This window comes from Lontra canadensis, unplaced genomic scaffold, assembly GCF_010015895.1.
Source record: "Lontra canadensis isolate GAN:19392208 unplaced genomic scaffold, GSC_riverotter_1.0 scaffold92, whole genome shotgun sequence".
NCBI lineage: Eukaryota > Metazoa > Chordata > Mammalia > Carnivora > Mustelidae > Lontra > Lontra canadensis.
Genome location: NW_022631086.1, coordinates 7,662,367 through 7,680,754, shown reverse-complemented (window position 1 = coordinate 7,680,754; position 18,388 = coordinate 7,662,367). Strand labels below are relative to the sequence as shown.

Here is an 18,388-nt window from a genome sequence, read left to right as displayed (position 1 = left end):
AATTTTTTTTCTCTTCTTCTGCTAAATTTAACTTTTACCCTTTTCTTTTTTAATGTTTTTTAATTAGTTTATCTAATATATATATATTTTTTTCCTTTTTATATTTTTTCTGTATTGGTTTTCTTTTTTTAATTGTTTCTTTCTTTTTTTTCTTTTTCTTTCTGAACCTCTTTTTATCCCTTTCTCCCCGCTCACGATTTGGGATCTCTTCTGATTTGGCTAAAGCGTATTTTCCTGGGGTTGCTGCCACCCTTTTAGTATTTTACTTGCTCCTTCATATACTCTTATCTGGACAAAATGACAAGGCGGAAAAATTCACCACAAAAAAAAAGAACAAGAGGCAGTACCAAAGGCTAGGGACCTAATCAATACAGACATTGGTAATATGTCAGATCTAGAGTTCAGAATGACGATTCTCAAGGTTCTAGCCGGGCTCGAAAAAGGCATGGAAGATATTAGAGAAACCCTCTCGGGAGATATAAAAGCCCTTTCTGGAGAAATAAAAGAACTAAAATCTAACCAAGTTGAAATCAAAAAAGCTATTAATGAGGTGCAATCAAAAATGGAGGCTCTCACTGCTAGGATAAATGAGGCAGAAGAAAGAATTAGCGATATAGAAGACCAAATGACAGAGAATAAAGAAGCTGAGCAAAAGAGGGACAAACAGCTACTGGACCACGAGGGCAGAATTCGAGAGATAAGTGACACCATAAGACAAAACAACATTAGAATAATTGGGATTCCAGAAGAAGAAGAAAGAGAGAGGGGAGCAGAAGGTATACTGGAGAGAATTATTGGAGAGAATTTCCCCAATATGGCAAAGGAACAAGCATCAAAATCCAGGAGGTGCAGAGAACCCCCCTCAAAATCAATAAGAATAGGTCCACACCCCGTCACCTAATAGTAAAATTTACAAGTCTTAGTGACAAAGAGAAAATCCTGAAAGCAGCCCGGGAAAAGAAGTCTGTAACATACAATGGTAAAAATATTAGATTGGCAGCAGACTTATCCACAGAGACCTGGCAGGCCAGAAAGAGCTGGCATGATATATTCAGAGCACTAAACGAGAAAAACATGCAGCCAAGAATACTATATCCAGCTAGGCTATCATTGAAAATAGAAGGAGAGATTAAAAGCTTCCAGGACAAACAAGAACTGAAAGAATTTGCAAACACCAAGCCAGCTCTACAGGAAATATTGAAAGGGGTCCTCTAAGCAAAGAGAGACCCTAAAAGTGGTAGATCAGAAAGGAACAGAGACAATATACAATAACAGTCACCTTACAGGCAATACAATGGCACTAAATTCATATCTCTCAATAGTTACCCTGAATGTTAATGGGCTAAATGCCCCAATCAAAAGACACAGGGTATCGGAATGGATAAAAAAACAAAACCCATCTATATGTTGCCTACAAGAAACTCATTTTAAACCCGAAGACACCTCCAGATTTAAAGTGAGGGGGTAGAAAAGAATTTACCATGCTAATGGACATCAGAAGAAAGCAGGAGTGGCAATCCTTAGATCAGATCAATTAGATTTTAAGCCAAAGACTATAATAAGAGATGAGTAAGGACACTATATCATCCTCAAAGGATCTGTCCAACAAGAAGATCTAATAATTTTAAATATCTATGCCCCTAACGTGGGAGCAGCCAACTATATAAACCAATTAATAACAAAATCAAAGTAACACATCAACAATAATACAATAATAGTAGGGGACTTTAACACTCCCCTCACTGAAATGGACAGATCATCCAAGCAAAAGATCAACAAGGAAATAAAGGCCTTAAATGACACACTGGACCAGATGGACATCACAGATATATTCAGAACATTTCATCCCAAAGCAACAGAATACACATTCTTCTCTAGTGCACATGGAACATTCTCCAGAATAGATCACATCCTCGGTCCTAAATCAGGTCTCAGCCAGTATCAAAAGATTGGGATCATTCCCTGCATATTTTCAGACCACAATGCTCTGAAGCTAGAGCTCAATCACAAGAGGAAATTTGGAAAGAACCCAAATACATGGAGACTAAACAGCATCCTTCTAAAGAATGAATGGGTCAACCAGGAAATTAAAGAAGAATTGAAAAAATTCATGGAAACAAATGACAATGAAAACACAACGGTTCAAAATCTGTGGGATAAAACAAAGGCAGTCCTAAGAGGAAAGTATATAGCGGTACAAGCCTTTCTCAAGAAACAAGAAAGGTCTCAGGTACACAACCTAACCCTACACCTAAAGGAGCAGGAGAAAGAACAAGAAAGAAACCCTAAACCCAGCAGGAGAAGAGAAATCATAAAGATCAGAGCAGAAATTAATGAAATAGAAACCAAAAAAGCAATTGAACAAATCAACGAAACTAGGAGCTGGTTCTTTGAAAGAACTAATAAGATTGATAAACCCCTGGCCAGACTTACCAAAAAGAAAAGAGAAAGGACCCAAATAAATAAAATCATGAATGAAAGAGGAGAGATCACAACTAACACCAAAGAAATACAGACAATTATAAGAACATACTATGAGCAACTCTACGCCAACAAATTTGACAATCTGGAAGAAATGGATGCATTCCTAGAGACATATAAACTACCACAACTGAACCAGGAAGAAATAGAAAGCCTGAACAGACCCATAACCAGTAAGGAGATTGAAACAGTCATCAAAAATCTCCAAACAAACACAAGCCCAGGGCCAGACGGCTTCCCGGGGGAATTCTACCAAACATTTAAAGAAGAACTAATTCCTATTCTCCTGAAACTGTTCCAATAAATAGAAATGGAAGGAAAACTTCCAAACTCATTTTATGAGGCCAGCATCACCTTGATCCCAAAACCAGACAAGGATCCCATCAAAAAAGAGAACTACAGACCAATATCCTTGATGAACACAGACGCAAAAATTCTCACCAAAATACTAGCCAATAGGATTCAACAGTACATTGAAAGGATTATTCACCACGACCAAGTGGGATTTATTCCAGGGCTGCGAGGTTGGTTCAACATCTGCAAATCAATGAATGTGATACAACACATTAATAAAAGAAAGAACAAGAACTATATGATACTCTCAATAGATGCTGAAAAAGCATTTGACAAAGTACAGCATCCCTTCCTGATCAAAACTCTTCAAAGTGTAGGGATAGAGGGCACATACCTCAATATTATCAAACCCATCTATGAAAAACCCACTGCAAATATCATTCTCAATGGAGAAAAACTAAAGCTTTTCCTCTAAGGTCAGGAAGACGGCAGGGAGGTCCGTTATCACCACTGCTATTCAATATAGTACTAGAAGTCCTAGCCTCAGCAATCAGACAACAAAAAAATTAAAGGCATCCAAATCGGCAAAGAAGAATTCAAACTATCACTCTTCGCAGATGATATGATACTATATGTGGAAAACCCAAAAGACTCCACTCCAAAACTGCTAGAACTTGTACAGGAATTCAGTAAAGTGTCAGGATATAAAATCAATGCACAGAAATCAGTCGCATTTCTCTACACCAACAACAAGACAGAAGAAAGAGAAATTAAGGAGTCAATCCCATTTACAATTGCACCCAAAACTATAAGATACCTAGGAATAAACCTAACCAAAGAGGCTAAGAATCTATACACAGAAAACTATAAAGTACTCATGAAAGAAATTGAGGAAGACACAAAGAAATGGAAAAATGTTCCATGCTTATGGATTGGAAGAATAAATATTGTGAAAATGTCTATGCTACCTAAAGCAACCTACACATTTAATGCAATTCCTATCAAAGTACCATCCATTTTTTTCAAAGAAATGGAACAAATAATCCTAAAATTTATATGGAACCAGAAAAGACCTCAAATAGCCAAAGGAATATTGAAAAAGAAAGCCAAGGTTGGTGGCATCACAATCCCGGACTTCAAGCTCTATTACAAAGCTGTCATCATCAAGACAGCATGGTACTGGCACAAAAACAGACACACAGATCAATGGAACAGAATAGAGAGCCCAGAAATAGACCCTCAACTCTATGGTCAACTAATCTTCGACAAAGCAGGAAAGAATGTCCAATGGAAAAAAGACAGCCTCTTCAATAAATGGTGTTGGCAAAATTGGACAGCCACATGCAGAAAAATGAAATTGGATCATTTCCTTACACCACACACGAAAACAGACTCAAAATGGATGAAGGACCTCAATGTGAGAAAGGAATCCATCAAAATCCTTGAGGAGAACACAGGCAGCAACCTCTTCGACCTCAGCTGCAGCAACATCTTCCTAGGAACATCGCCAAAGGCCAGGGAAGCAAGGGCAAAAATGAACAATTGGGATTTCATCAAGATCAAAAGCTTTTGCACAGCAAAGGAAACAGTGAACAAAACCAAAAGACAACTGACAGAATGGGAGAAGATATTTGCAAACGACATATCAGATAAAGGGCTAGTGTCCAGAATCTATAAAGAACTTAGCAAACTCAACACCCAAAGAACAAATAATCCAATCAAGAAATGGGCAGAAGACATGAACAGACATTTCTGCAAAGAAGACATCCAGATGGCCAACAGACACATGAAAAAGTGCTCCATATCACTCGGCATCAGGGAAATACAAATCAAAACCACAATGAGATATCACCTCACACCAGTCAGAATGGCTCAAATTAACAAGTCAGGAAATGACAGATGCTGGCGAGGATGCGGAGAAAGGGGAACCCTCCTACACTGTTGGTGGGAATGCAAGCTGGTGCAACCACTCTGGAAAACAGCATGGAGGTTCCTCAAAATGTTGAAAATAGAACTACCCTATGACCCAGCAATTGCACTGCTGGGTATTTACCCTAAAGATACAAACGTAGTAATCCGAAGGGGCACGTGCACCCGAATGTTTATAGCAGCAATATCTACAATAGGCAAACTATGGAAAGAACCTGGATGTCCATCAACAGACGAATGGATAAAGAAGAAGTGGTATATATACACAATGGAATACTATGCAGCCATCAAAAGAAATGAAATCTTGCCATTTGCGACGACGTGGATGGAACTAGAGGGTATCATGCTTAGCGAAATAAGCCAATCGGAGAAAGACAACTATCATATGATCTCCCTGATATGAGGGAGAGGAGATGCAATATGGGGGATAAGGGGGTAGGAGAAGAGTAAATGAAACAAGATGGGATTGGGGGGGAGACAAACCATAAGTGACTCTTAATCTCACAAAACAAACTGAGCATTGATGGGGGGAGGGGGTTTGGGAGAGGAGGTTGGGGTTATGGACATTGGGGAGGATGTGTGCTATATTGAGTGCTGTGAAGTATGTAAACCTGGCGATTCACAGACCTGTACCCCTGGGGATAAAAATATATTGTATGTTTATAAAAAATAAAATTAAAAAAAAAAGAGTTGTTACTGAAATAAACACATTTATTTAGGTCTAATTCTTAGTATATTTCATAATAAATTTAAAAACATGATTCTCTACATAATAAAAAATATTACCCCAGCAACAATCAAATCTCACTTAAAAATTCAAAAAGTTCTGGCGGAGGGGGCACTTGGCTCACCTAGTTGGTAGAACATGCAACTCTTGATCTTGGGGTCATGAGTTCGAGCCCCATGTTGGGTATAGATTACTTTAAAAAATGTCAGGGCCCATTGGTGATGGTTAAAAGGTGAATAAAGATTTTTTTTAATTCAAAAAGCTTTGGGATTACATATCCACAGATAAATAATACTTTCCTTATATCCAACTAACTTTCTCATTTTTCTCCATTGCCATATTTTGATGGCTGAGTTTATAGTGAGGGACATTTGTGTCATTAGAGGGACTCAAGCAGACTCCCCACTGAGTGTAGAGCCTGAGAGGGGTCTAGTCCCATGACCTAGAGATCATGACCTGAACCAAAATCAAGAGTCAGACGCTTAACCAAGGGAGCCTCCCAGACGCCCCTTAAAAATTTTTTTTTTACATTTTATACATCAGGATTCTAGGTTCGTCTTCCCCTGACTATAGAATTGCATGGCAAAACAAAAACAAAACCAGTTTTTAAACCACTAGTTGAGGGGCACCTGGGTGGCTCAATGAGTTAAAGCCTCTGCCTTTGGCTTGGGTCATGATCCCAGGGTCCTGAAATCGAGCCCTGCATCAGGCTCTCTGCTCGGCAAGGAGCCTGCTTCCCCCTCTTTCTCTGCCTGTCTCTCTGCCTACTTGTGATCTTTGCCTGTCAAATAAATAAATTTTTAAAAATATTAAAAAATAAAAAAGAAAATAAACCACTAGTAGAAGGTGTATTGTGGGGTATAGTGCATAATAGAAAGAAGAAAAAATATGGTCTTCACTTGAAATATTTAGATTGAGGACTGAGGCATTAAGTTGTTAGAGCAATGCCAACATTAAATTTCTTAGAAAACCCCCCTAAGTATGCCATATGAAGAAAAAAATTTCATGGAATACATATTAGTGTAAAGAATGACTAATTTACATGTAAATGCATTTGTTCAGAAATTATTTCCTGAGTACCTGCCTGTCTCTAGGCTAGGAAGAGCATATATGCCCTTTTTGATAATAAAAAAAGTCAACAAGTCATTCTGAAGGTTTGTAAAGGCAGGAGAGAGGATGAAAGGCAGGACCATGCACAGACTCTGTGGGGACACAGCTATAAACTCTGGTTCTGTGGCAGTTTTCAGAGAGGGAGCCTCCAGCCGGAGACCTGAGCACCACCACCAAAGCACTGAGTTAGGGGCAAATTTTAACTGCTCTATGCTCTAGGCTCCCGAAGAATGCCTAATCATGACTTCGTTTTGGTATAAAGACAATAGAGAGATCAATCTGAAAAAGTCTTGGAATTTAAAGTCTTCTGATGATGAATCAAGACAAGGTAGTTTTAATTTTTTGTTGAAGAGTGACATATGTGCAGAAATGTGAACAGGACACTATCAGTGTCCAGATCAGGAGATGGAACATCACAAAGCCATCTCTGGCCCCCGGTGGTCCCCACCCACCCCAGGGATATTGGCATAATAGCACAGATTGGCTCCTAACAGCACAGAGGACTTTGCTTTGCATTCAAGGTGTGCTCCTCTGTGTCTGGCTTCTTTAGCTCAGTGTGATATGGTGAGACCCAACCACACTGTTGGATGCTTAGTTATAGACCACACATGCTCAGTGCTAGGGAACACTCCACTGTGTAAAGATGTCCCAATGGCTGTCACATTCTGCTCCTCAGGTACTTGAGTTATTTTATATATAACCTTTTTAACCACAGAAAAGACCAGAGATTTTCTCTTACCCAGAAAGGATCCACAGATGAAATTCACCATCTCCTTTCTACTTGAAGTTGGTCTGATCAAAGGAATTTTGGGAATGCCTGAGTAGCTCAGTGGGTTAAGCATCTGTCTTCAGCTCAGGTCATGATCTCCGTGTCCTGGGATCAAGCCCTGCGTCAGGATCCCTGCTCAGTGGGGAGTCTGTTTCTCCCTCTCCCTCTGTCTCTCAGCACCCCTCCCCCCACTCACACTCTCTCTCACTCTCTCTCAAATAAATAAATAAAATCTTTTTTTTAAAGAAAGGAATTTTTGGTTTCCCTTCCATGTCAGGATTAGAGATGGTCTAACTACAAATTAAGTATTAATGATTTTAACTAGGCGTTAGGGAAAGGAGACGGGGAGTTAATATTTTGGCAGCTGGCTTTAGTGGACTCTTCCTAACTCCTAAGGAAACTGACAGTGATCATTCCTCAGATGAGGCAGAGTGTCTGGAGCATCCTGCCCCCACTGGGTCACTAGGTAATATATGGTGACTGATGAATGGAGTAGATGGTGGGTGGGAAGGGAGACAGCACCCAAACAGGATACAAAATCAGGGTACCCGAAATCACTTTATGAAATAAAATTATGTTTATTACAGAATAACACAATTTCTTATTCACACATCCCACCTGTGACATTAATCAGAGCCTTCACCTATGGGCCACATGTCATCTTTTCCACCCTTAGTAGTTTATAGATTTTTTTTTTTTTTTTTTTTTTTTTTTACTTTTGAAGTTGTCAGAAGAAGAAAAAGAACTGAGCTGCCCTAAAAGGAATTAGGAAGTGAGAGCTCCCCAGTGTCTGGCTAGCTAGGTCTGGGTGACAACCCATGATGTTCTTTCCGGTCTCAGTAATATTCTGAATTTCCACCTGCCCGCCCCCTCTCGTTTATAACGCAGAACATGTGAAGTTAGAGCAGTTCAGTTTTCCTCTGTCAGTGGATTAGTACGAGCAGAGTGTTATGCTGTTTCTCCCGTTTGGCACGGTTCCCCGGAGATAGGAGAGCTCTGGCTGGAGGCCCTCTGAGGGTAAGTACCATAAATTAATATAACTGGAAAATTAGCTAGCCGGCAGATCACTGGTCTTTGAGAGCACCTCCAACAGAAAACTGCCATACCCCAAAACATGCCACAAATCATGTTAAAGAAGCTGAGCACCAGAAGCTTATCTTCAGTGTGAAGCCTGCACTCTTCTGGTGTAGGAATTCTATCAATGTTAACTTTGTTTTATGTTCACTGCAAGTAGCATCCTGGGAATAAGTGTTTTGCTCTGGGGGCTAGAGGAGCTAATCCGTGAAGAGCACTTTACACAGTACCTGACAACATGAGCTCCTCCCCCCACCAAAAAAATGTTAGTTATCATATGATTGTTAGATTATCTGTTGATGGGAATGGAATAAATGAATAATAAAGTCTGGCATAGTAAAGATATTGGGTTTAAAAAATTTAGAAATAGGTGTGCTCAGGCGCTGTTCTTGATAGCTGAAGACATCTGGTAACATATCACAGACTTTGAATGAAAACTTTTCTATCTAATAGTTTCAGAGTTTGTGTTTTGGCACCAAAATTGGCCAACTTATCACAGGTCTCCCTCCTCATTCCCCCGCATGTGATTTCTCATAAACAGAGCCAAGGCCACACAGAATCAAAATTCATCCCTGGACAGTCAGCCCAAAATCTAATGAAGTTGATAAGCAGCTGCAATGCTGTACGTACCCCTCTTATATTTCTTAATTCATATTTTCCAGAGGTCATAGTTAAATGACCTTTACCTGACTTAATTTTTTTCTCTTTCAGTCAAAAACACTAAATGCCAATAACATGGAGACATTGATCGAATGTCAGTCAGAGGTAAGAGAGCAATTTTAAAAAAATTTTTCATCTTCACTGTGAGAATATGGAATACTTTCTGTTTCTATGGAGTATTGTTTGGATTGTATAATTCTTAGAGTGGAAAATTAACATCCTAAATATAGTTAATTAAATACAGTAATCGGGGCCTTATATGATGATAATCAAGACTTTATTATTCATTCTAGAAGTTAGAAAAAGATCATGGGACTTGATTGACTAATTTTTAATTTTTAAAAATTTTAATTTAAATTTAACATAATTTTAATATGAATAAAATGTTGTACACATATTTTGTGGGGAAAGATTGGGTAGATCTCAGTCATTTTTAATGAAAATAAATATATTTTTAGAACAATATCAAGGAACATCCTCTGTTGGCATCATGTGAGAGTGAAGATAATACTTGCCAGCTAATTGGTGAGTTTTGAAAACAAACCGGTCTTTTTGTAAGTGCTAACAACAAGTGTTCTTGGTTTGCAAAACCACAGTACTCTACCCTACTAGGAATTTCTTTTTTTAAGTGTTCTTTTAAAGACCGCAGAACATTAACCCTTCAATGGCTGGCAGACTCCGGCTAGCTAGAGCATCAGGGCACGCTGACAGAAAAGATCCTTCCTACAGCCACGCCCCCAGCTCTCCCAGGGGTTTTTAGTGGGCTCAGATCTCCTAGCCCCTTCTGTTTTGACAATTAAAGCAGACATACATATGAAAAATAGACAGTTCCTTTTCCCTTTTCTTCCTTCTCTAATGAAGAATGAATGTAAGAATCCATGAAACAATTGGTGCTGATCTCCAACTCCCAGAAACCCACCATTCACTGTTTTCGTAATGTGTTTCGTATTACATAACCACGACCCAGTTCTCCTGAACTGTAAGGGACAAACCACTTCTCTGTCCATCCTCTTCCACTTGCCAGTGTGGAAACATACTGCAATGCATTTAGAAAACAGAGCTTTTATGTGTAGGGGAAAACAAGAGAAGGAAAAAGAGGGAAAATAAAAAGAAGGAAACGTGTGAGATGCGATGCCCATTGCACACATGTCTTCAGGGTTTTGCAAAGATAGAACATCTCACTAATGTTTTACTGATAATTCCCAGCCTCCTGGTCTAGGTTCAAGCCTTCCCGTGGCAATTTGTGCCCGCCTTGTCCTCAAGCAGCCCCAGGGGAAATCCTGAGGGGGACTGCAGACAGGCGGATGTAGCTCCCTCTAGTGGTTGATTGGTGCTAGTGTGGCTGCGAGGTGTACGGGCCTTCAAACCAATCTTGAGCAAAGATCCCATTCCTTTTTATGGGTCAGTAATATTCTGCTGTATTTAAAGACCACATCTTCTTTATTCATTTATCCATCAGTGGACACTTTGGTTGCTTCCATGTCTTGCCTATTGTAAATAATGCTGCAATAAACATAGTGGTGCACATAAACTTTTTGAATTCATGTTTTCTTTTTATTTGGGTAAAACCTAGCAGTAAAATGACTGGATGGTGTGGCATTTCTATTTTAATTTTTTGAGGAAACTTCATATTGTTTCCCATCGTGACTGAAACTAATGTAACATTCTATGTCAACCAAACTTCAGTTTAAAAAAAGAAGATCTTGAGCAAGTCACTTCCTCTCCTGTTAAGGCTAGTTTTCGCTGCCAGTCAAAGGAGAAAATTAAAATAATCTATTTTGCATCAGAAAAACCCACCATAGTTATTACGGTCAATATATGAAGATGGTTGTTTGGGATCTCCTCGGCTAGTTTTGCTGCTTTTCTGCAGTAAACAGCCAGTGAAGACTAAAAACAGGAAAGGTGGAGGCTTTGAGGAACCTGGGTGTTGATATTTAGGGGCGGTTGCTCTGGTAACAATGTGGTTGCTTTTTGCGTTCATTTTGCTAGATTAAAATTCATGGCCTTTGCTTTCTCAGTTTTTCAAAATCATTCCCCCCTTTCCCTGTGGCATACCACAGATGACATTATGTGGCTGACAATATCAATTGTCTTATATGGAGCTTTATTAATTATTTTAATAATTATTTAACAATTTAATAATTATGAATCTAATTTTTCTCTTTGCCTTTTCCTGGCTATAGAAATTAAGAAGAGAAAGAAGGTGCTATCCTGGCCCTTTCTCATGAGAAGGCTTTCTGCTCTGTCAGATTTTTCTGGGGCTTCAGAACCTGAATTGAAAACATCACTGTTTGATCAGCCATTGTCAGTCATCTGTGGGGAGGACGACACACTCCCCAGACCCATTCAGGTAGGTGCATGTACCCGCAAACCTACTTCAGGTTTTTGTCAGACGTGAAAAATCCTTGGGAGTTCTAAATATCATTCTCATGCTAAACTTGCTGGGGCCAGTCTTTAGGTTTTCCACTTTTAGAAATGGTGTTTCCAATATGAGCGCAGTCGGGAGACTACCTAACTACTTACATTCTAGAGATCTATCCTTCCATCTTCCTGATTTCGTGGAGTTAGGAATGCTAAAAGATGTGTAACTTCTGTGAAGTCAATGGATAGAGATATAGTATCAGGTATAAAGTATATGATCAGAAATCCAGTGTTTATACAGAACGACTTGAAAGTAGAGAGAATGGAAATAATTTCAGAGTGCACAAAATTAGAGCATTCTCTTCTTAGAAAAAATAGCACGGTGGAGGGAGAAAGTTGATAACAATGGGGCTGTGAAAACCTGGCATTCATGGTCTCTTGTAAAGACTGCGTTGGTATCACAGAGAACCTTTTAGGGAGAGAGGATTCTCTATGACGGGTGAAGTTTGCTACTGTTCACATGCACCGTTTCAATACATGCACATAGATTTTTCATGGAGTAGTAGCAGCACATGGTTTTGTGTATTCAAAGAAAGAGTAACCCTTTCCTATTCCTACATCTCTTCCCTACAGGATATTCTCACTATTCTGTGCCTTAAAGGACCTTTCACGGAAGGGATCTTCAGGAAAGCAGCCAATGAGAAAGCCCGAAAAGAGCTAAAGGAGGAGCTCAACTCGGGAGGCATGGTGGATCTGAAAAGTCTCCCTGTGCATCTCCTGGCAGTGGTCTTTAAGGTGAGTTCACGACATTGCTGCTAATAATATGCCAGTGGGCTCTGACACATTAAGTCTCCAAAAATAAGAAACGGGCCCTTCTCCCTACAAATCAAAGTAAACTGATCTGGGAGTTCAAGTTTTTTAGTTTTGGTTTTAGTTTTTTAGAAGCCTTTTATTTTCTTATATGAACATCTCTGTGTCTACAATCTCAGATTCCAACAGAGAATGATACAGTACATTCTCCCCAAATTCTGATGAGAGAAGGCCAAGTCCATGTCCCTGAAGCTGGGAGTCCCTCAGATGATGGCCTCACTCTGTCCATTGTCAGGAAGTTGCTGAGAGATTTCCCTAGAGTGAACAATGCAGAAGAAAGGGGGCACAGCCTGTGGTACAATGATCAGAGGGTCCCTGAGCTGGACCAGGCAAGAGGAAGATGAAGATACCAGGCCATGTGTAGCCTAACCAGGCCCAACCATCCCCCTTTCATCCTCCAGGACTTCCTCAGAAGTATCCCACAGAAGCTACTTTCATGTGACCTGTTTGAAGAGTGGATGGACACACTGGAGAGACAGAATGAGGAGGACAAAATTGAGGCCCTCAAACAGTAAGTGGCCAGAGTCTTTGCCAGAGACCAGGTCCTCATGGTCTCCATCTTCTGATTCTTCACACAGTTCTCTGATTAGTTCAGGAATATTGACATGTTTAGGGAATCAGAGTGGAATTATTTATCTACACCCAGAATAAAAGTCATGAGGTACAATAGACATTCCTTTTAAAGTAGTTTTAGCCAAAGAAAAGGAAGCACTTTTTCAAAGAGGAGAAAGTGAACTTCAATATTCGCAAGTCCCAAGAGATGAAGGAATCTAAAAACATTAGTAGTTCCAGAAGGTTTGAGACAAAATCACAGGAAAACCTCAAAACAGGCTAAGTAGCCAAATGTAAGAATGTGGGGTTACCCTTAGCCTAATAGATTTGTGTCAAGCAAGGCAACAATTCCCCCATAAAACATCCATTAAAGCATAGGAGAACAATCTGGAAGGAATTGTTTTGATCATAAAATTCCACAGCATATTTCATAGTCTCCTAATTAACCAAAATGAAAACTATAAAAACAAATTCCAAAGACAACAAAAACAATTACATTTGTAAATGCAATGGTAAGCTTTTAGCTACTAGACAATCTCAAACACTAACTTCAAAATATCAGCACTTTTGTCAAATGCCATGAAAGTCTCCTTGTTATGACTATCCCAAGTGGCTAAATATTTCCAGTGAAATAGTTATTGAATTGAAGGCATTAGAGTATCTGTCCCATATTGAAAATCCTAAGATTACTACAAGTTTCTCCTAAAGACATAAAGCTCTTCCATAATAGTAACTTAAGAGAAGTGAAAATGGTCCCTATGTTAGAGTCACCATTGCGTATTTTGAAAAAGAGAGGCTTTACCCATCTCATTTATTATCATTAGTACCAATGTTCCCATTTAAGTGGTGACTTGACCATATTTACGAACAAGCCCTTAGATACTGCTTTCTTCTCCATAAAGATTTCTTGGAATGGCATAAAAATGGGTAATCTTTGTGTGATGATCACAGATCAAGAAAGGCAAATGATCGTGCTCTCAAAATACCAGTCTTGCAGTGGTAGAAAGACATTCTGCATGGCTGCATGATTATTCTACAAAACAGTTTCCAAAATGGATTCAACTATGGAGTCTGTTGTAGAAGTTAAGGATTCCCAATGTAAGATCTATACAAATAAAGGACTGTGTTATTGGTGTCCTAACTATAAAGATCAGTGTCTTAGGTCTTTAAGATCTCATGGTTAACGAGTTTCATTCCACATCACTTGCCACTGGAAGTGTCTGAATGAACATTTCACAATCTTACTCATGACAATGCACCTTCCTCATTTTGAAGGAAGTCTGGGTTAAGCAGAAACTTTCAACTTGCTACACTAAAACTGAGATAGATCATTAACCTCCTCTAAAACCAGCTTCCCTGAACCTCATTCCAGGGTTGCAGATAAGCTCCCCAGGCCCAACTTCCTGCTGCTCAAGCACCTGATCTCCGTGCTCTACCTGATCAGCAAGAACTCCGAGGTCAGTAAGATGGACGCCAGCAATCTGGCCATCTGCGTCGGACCCAACATGCTGACCCGAGAGAACGACCAACACCTGTCTTTCGAAGCCCAGAGAGACTTGAACAATAAGGTTTGTTCCGGTCTCTGTCTGAGAAACTCCCAATGTATGATCTCACCATCTGTTTGAAAAAGGCAACGGATAAGATGCCTCTGAGTCTCTCCGGCTGACTCAAGCTCGCAGTGAAATATGAAATGCAAAATGCTTTTGTCACAGTTCTGCTCGCTTGGGTTTATGCGTTTAATGAAACGGAGCAATCCTGTCTCATAGGATAACAAAGGTGTCCTTTGTTAAAGTTAAGTCTCACGTCTCCTAGGATAGAAAAGCCCTTTTGTTTGGTTGGGTTTTTTTCATTTGTGCATTGTACTCTGTCAGTCCACTATCAGTTTGGTAAATTCCTTATTTAAATGAAAATTTTAGTTAGAGGGTTTTTTTTTTAATTCTCAAATGTATGTCTGAAAAATAACTTTAATATATATGATTTTTACCAATTTCCTGTATGTTCTTTTCAAACACATAGAGATCTCATATGTACATTTTGGCACCTCCCTAACAGTGAACCCTCATTATATCCCCATTCCTTCCCCCTCTTCCTTTAAAAAATATGGAAGATGTCTTTAGGCTGAAAACTTTGCTTCTTTTTCCTCACAGATTAAGACATTGGTGGAATTCCTCATCGATAATTGCTTGGAAATATTTGGGGAGAACATTCCAGCACATTCCAGTATTGCTTCTGATGACTCCCTGGAACACACTGACAGTTCAGGTACCGAATGTGTTCTCGATTGCTTGTGGTTGTTAGGGGGCGTCCATTCCAGTCTGCCAATCACGTAGAGTGTCTCTGGTATATGAAGCAGAAGTTACCTGCCCAAGTCACCAAATCAAATTCATAGGATGCCATTAACATGGAAACTTGCTCTCAAATTTTCCTGCAGTCCCCTCACCCAACTGACACTCCTTCAGCTTCTTTCTCAATCATAAAGAACTGCTGAGTTTACTAAGTTACCTTTCGCCAGAGGGTTGTTTCCACATAATGGGACATGGGTCCATTAAAATGGAATGGATCCAATCAAAGAGCTATCCAAAGGACTAATTTTTTTTTAATTTAAGATCAACAAATGTTCAATGAAAACGTTGTTTTGTCCCTTTTCTCATGCTCATTCTCTCACTCATATTTCCTTTTCCTACTACTCTCTGCACCTCAAAAGGAAAGAAACAAAATCTTGATGTGACAGATTTCTTTTGTATCAAGCCCCAGAGTAGCTTCACCAGATTACCTAGTGCCATCCTTGATACAAGTAGGGTGAATGATGGTACTAAAGTTTATTTCTCAAAGAAACTGACCCAGAAACTCAACTGTCCCTTAACTTCCTCCAGAGGCGTCAACTCTGCAGAATGACTCAGCCTATGACAGCAATGATCCTGACGTGGAATCCAGCGGTGCCATCAGCTCCCCAAACAGGCAGCCCCAGGTGCTCTTGGACACAGCTGCCGACTGGGAGCCCAGAAGCCCACAGCTCACTTGGGAGTTGAGCCCGGAGCCCACTGTCAGCACTGTAGCCAGGCTGAAAAACTCCCTCAGGGAACCAGACAGAAGCTACTCAGAGCCCAACATGTCATCCTCCCAGGAGAGCCTCAAGAGCCAGAAAACTCACCAAAAACTAACACGAAGTGAGGACGACTTCACTATGGCCCAGGCAGGGGCTTGTTTGGAAGGTGAGGAAACTGAAGACCCATTTCCAGAGGAGGTGTTTCCTGCAGCTGAAGGCAAAACCCAGAGGCCACAGGACCTGAAGGTGAAGAACTCGACTCAGAGTTTGGGGTTACTGTGGGGACTGGCACCCAAAGCTGCCTCCAGTGGCTCTCTGGATGCTTCCTCCGACAGCTCCCCCGTGGCTTCTCCTTCCAGTCCCAAAAGAAATTTCTTCACCAGACATCAGTCTTTCACAAAGACAGAGAAAATTAAGCCCAACAGAGAGATTAAAAAACATTCCATGTCATTCTCCTTTGCCTCTCACAAACGAGTGCTGACCAAAACTCCCAGCTGTGTGTCTGTGAAATCCAAAGGCTTTACAAGAGACCAAGTAAAGAAATGCTCTAAAAAAGAAAGCCAGCTTGCTGGGCGAATCATCCAGGAGAACTTTTCTGAAATTCAGGGCCAAACAGCTCTAGACTTTAGCTCCAGATCCTATGCCCTCTCAGTAGATGTGTCCCAGCAAATGGACCAGAGAAGCCCTGGGAGTCCGCCATCTTATGAAGAAGCCATTCGGTGCCAGGCATTGGACCTCTTGGACTACGGGGGCCAAACAGTTGGCAGCATGAGGGCTAGAATGCTCAGCCAGGACACTCAACTACCACCTCTCCTACCTTTGTATCACAAAGGGAACTCAAGAGATATATGCAGTCAAGAGCCACTTGACAGGCACAGACTATCTCCCAGGACTGAGAGTTGGAAGCACAGCAGGACTGTCCACGCTTCTATCAAAATGACAGGACAAGTGACTATCACAGGGAGACCTATGTCTGAGTCAAAACAGAAGACTGAGCTGGACCACCTAGTATGGCGATGTAGTCAGCCGGCCTTTCAGGCTGACCAGCTCCAGTATGCTAAAGAATCTTACATTTAGGAAGGCCAAGCAGACACCACGGCTTGTGGTATCTTTGTAAATGCATGACTGTATGAAGAACTGCTTTAGACTCTGTTTCCAAGAAAGTCGAGAATAAGCTCCTTTAGAGAAGTTGTGTAAGCCCTCCTCAGCGGGGCTAGCTATGCAAGGGCACTCAGGTAGTGTCTGTGTGTGCCTGAATTTGTGCAAAATGTAGCAAGTGTATAAAATGTGTATAAAAGTGTATAGAAAGTATATAAAATTCTTCAGTGAAGACAAGGTGTTAGGTGCAAAGATGTCTACATGAGTGTGTGTATATTTGTTTGTGAACTTGTAGTCAATGGCATTGCTGTTCTCTGCCTCCTGGGGCATTTTTCTATTAGTGTTCAAAAATAATTTTTCTTCTATTTTCATGTTGCCTTAAATGTCATGCCATTTTTCGTATTTTCCACAAACCCCATTTAGGGGAAAATGTTTAAATCTCTGTTAGAAGTTTACTCTGGTAAGCAGCTTTGGGATGTTATTCACAAGGTAAGAAAAAGGAGCAGACTACAAGGAATAGACTTTGGTGTTTGGAGTTATCAAAGGCATTACAAACTCCAGTAAATGAAAAATCCATTTGTTAAAATTTATGAAAAATACTTAAATTGTCCTTTCAACCATCTTTTTCAATTTGGATAGATGAGTAAAAATGCAATACCTCAATATTAACTGATTTATAGCACTTTGAGTTTCTTTGTGGCTTAGTAATGTCTTCTCCAATAGTGTGCAGGAAATTACTTTATATGCATTGGGGACCATATATAGAATTTCAGTGTAATCTCACTACAATAAATTGTATTCCTTGTTTCAAAGCAAAAATGTTCATTCTTGACTGATATGCTGCCTTCGCTCCCTTGATTCTATAGAAACCCAAGAAAAGCACTCAGACTTTGGTTCATTCAACATTTATTGAATATATATTCATTACTCTAGGGTAATAGGCCATCTGGGATCTTGTCTTTAGAAAGAAAAGACGAATCCAGTTCTCCAATGGTTTGCAAATCCATAAAAATGTACCTACTTGAAGCCATTTTTTCAACAGTAACTCAGAGGCCAGAAAATTTAGAATGCAGGGGGTGCTCGGGCATCTCAGTCAGTGAAGTGTGCCTTCAGCTCAGGTCATGATCCCAGGGTCCTGAGACTGAGTCCCGAATCAGGCTCCCTGCACAGCGGGGAGTCTGCTTCTCCCTTCCCTCTGTCTCTCCCCCCACATTTCATGCTCTATTTCCCCCCTTCTTTCAAATAAATAAATGAAATCTTTAAAAAAAAAAAAAGATGGTAAAAATAATTTAGTATGCAAATACAGGGTAATATAGTGAAAATAATATTTCCTGTTGAGTGGAATAAACTCTTCAGTACCTTTACAAACCTTATTTTTACTATACTCAGGTTGTTTATTCACAAACATAATGGTAAA

General features: G+C 40.0%; 1 protein-coding gene across 2 annotated transcripts; it reads left to right on the top strand.

Annotated features, from left to right (window-relative positions):
• The first annotated feature begins 8,187 nt into the window (after positions 1–8,187).
• TAGAP (T cell activation RhoGTPase activating protein) lies at positions 8,188–17,784 on the top strand. Of its 2 annotated transcripts, XM_032836477.1 has the most exons (10): positions 8,188–8,327; positions 8,922–9,006; positions 9,096–9,149; positions 9,503–9,569; positions 11,228–11,394; positions 12,039–12,200; positions 12,677–12,786; positions 14,200–14,395; positions 14,975–15,089; positions 15,701–17,784. In XM_032836477.1, exons 2-10 carry the CDS (start codon positions 8,980–8,982, stop codon positions 16,948–16,950), a joined length of 2,148 nt encoding a protein of 715 aa, XP_032692368.1. In that variant the 5' UTR covers positions 8,188–8,327; positions 8,922–8,979; the 3' UTR covers positions 16,951–17,784. The 2 variants fall into 2 exon arrangements, with proteins under 2 accessions (XP_032692368.1, XP_032692369.1); XM_032836478.1 differs by lacking the exon at positions 8,922–9,006.
• The last annotated feature ends 604 nt before the right edge of the window (positions 17,785–18,388 follow it).

Bases quoted from the DNA above. Each gene is read 5' to 3' on its own strand.
- TAGAP (XM_032836477.1), top strand. From the start codon at position 8,980: ATGAAGTTGATAAGCAGCTGCAATGCT. The intron at 14,396-14,974 runs GTTTGTTCCGGT...TTTTCCTCACAG, and splicing joins AGAGAGACTTGAACAATAAG to ATTAAGACATTGGTGGAATT. The intron at 15,090-15,700 runs GTACCGAATGTG...AACTTCCTCCAG, and splicing joins GGAACACACTGACAGTTCAG to AGGCGTCAACTCTGCAGAAT.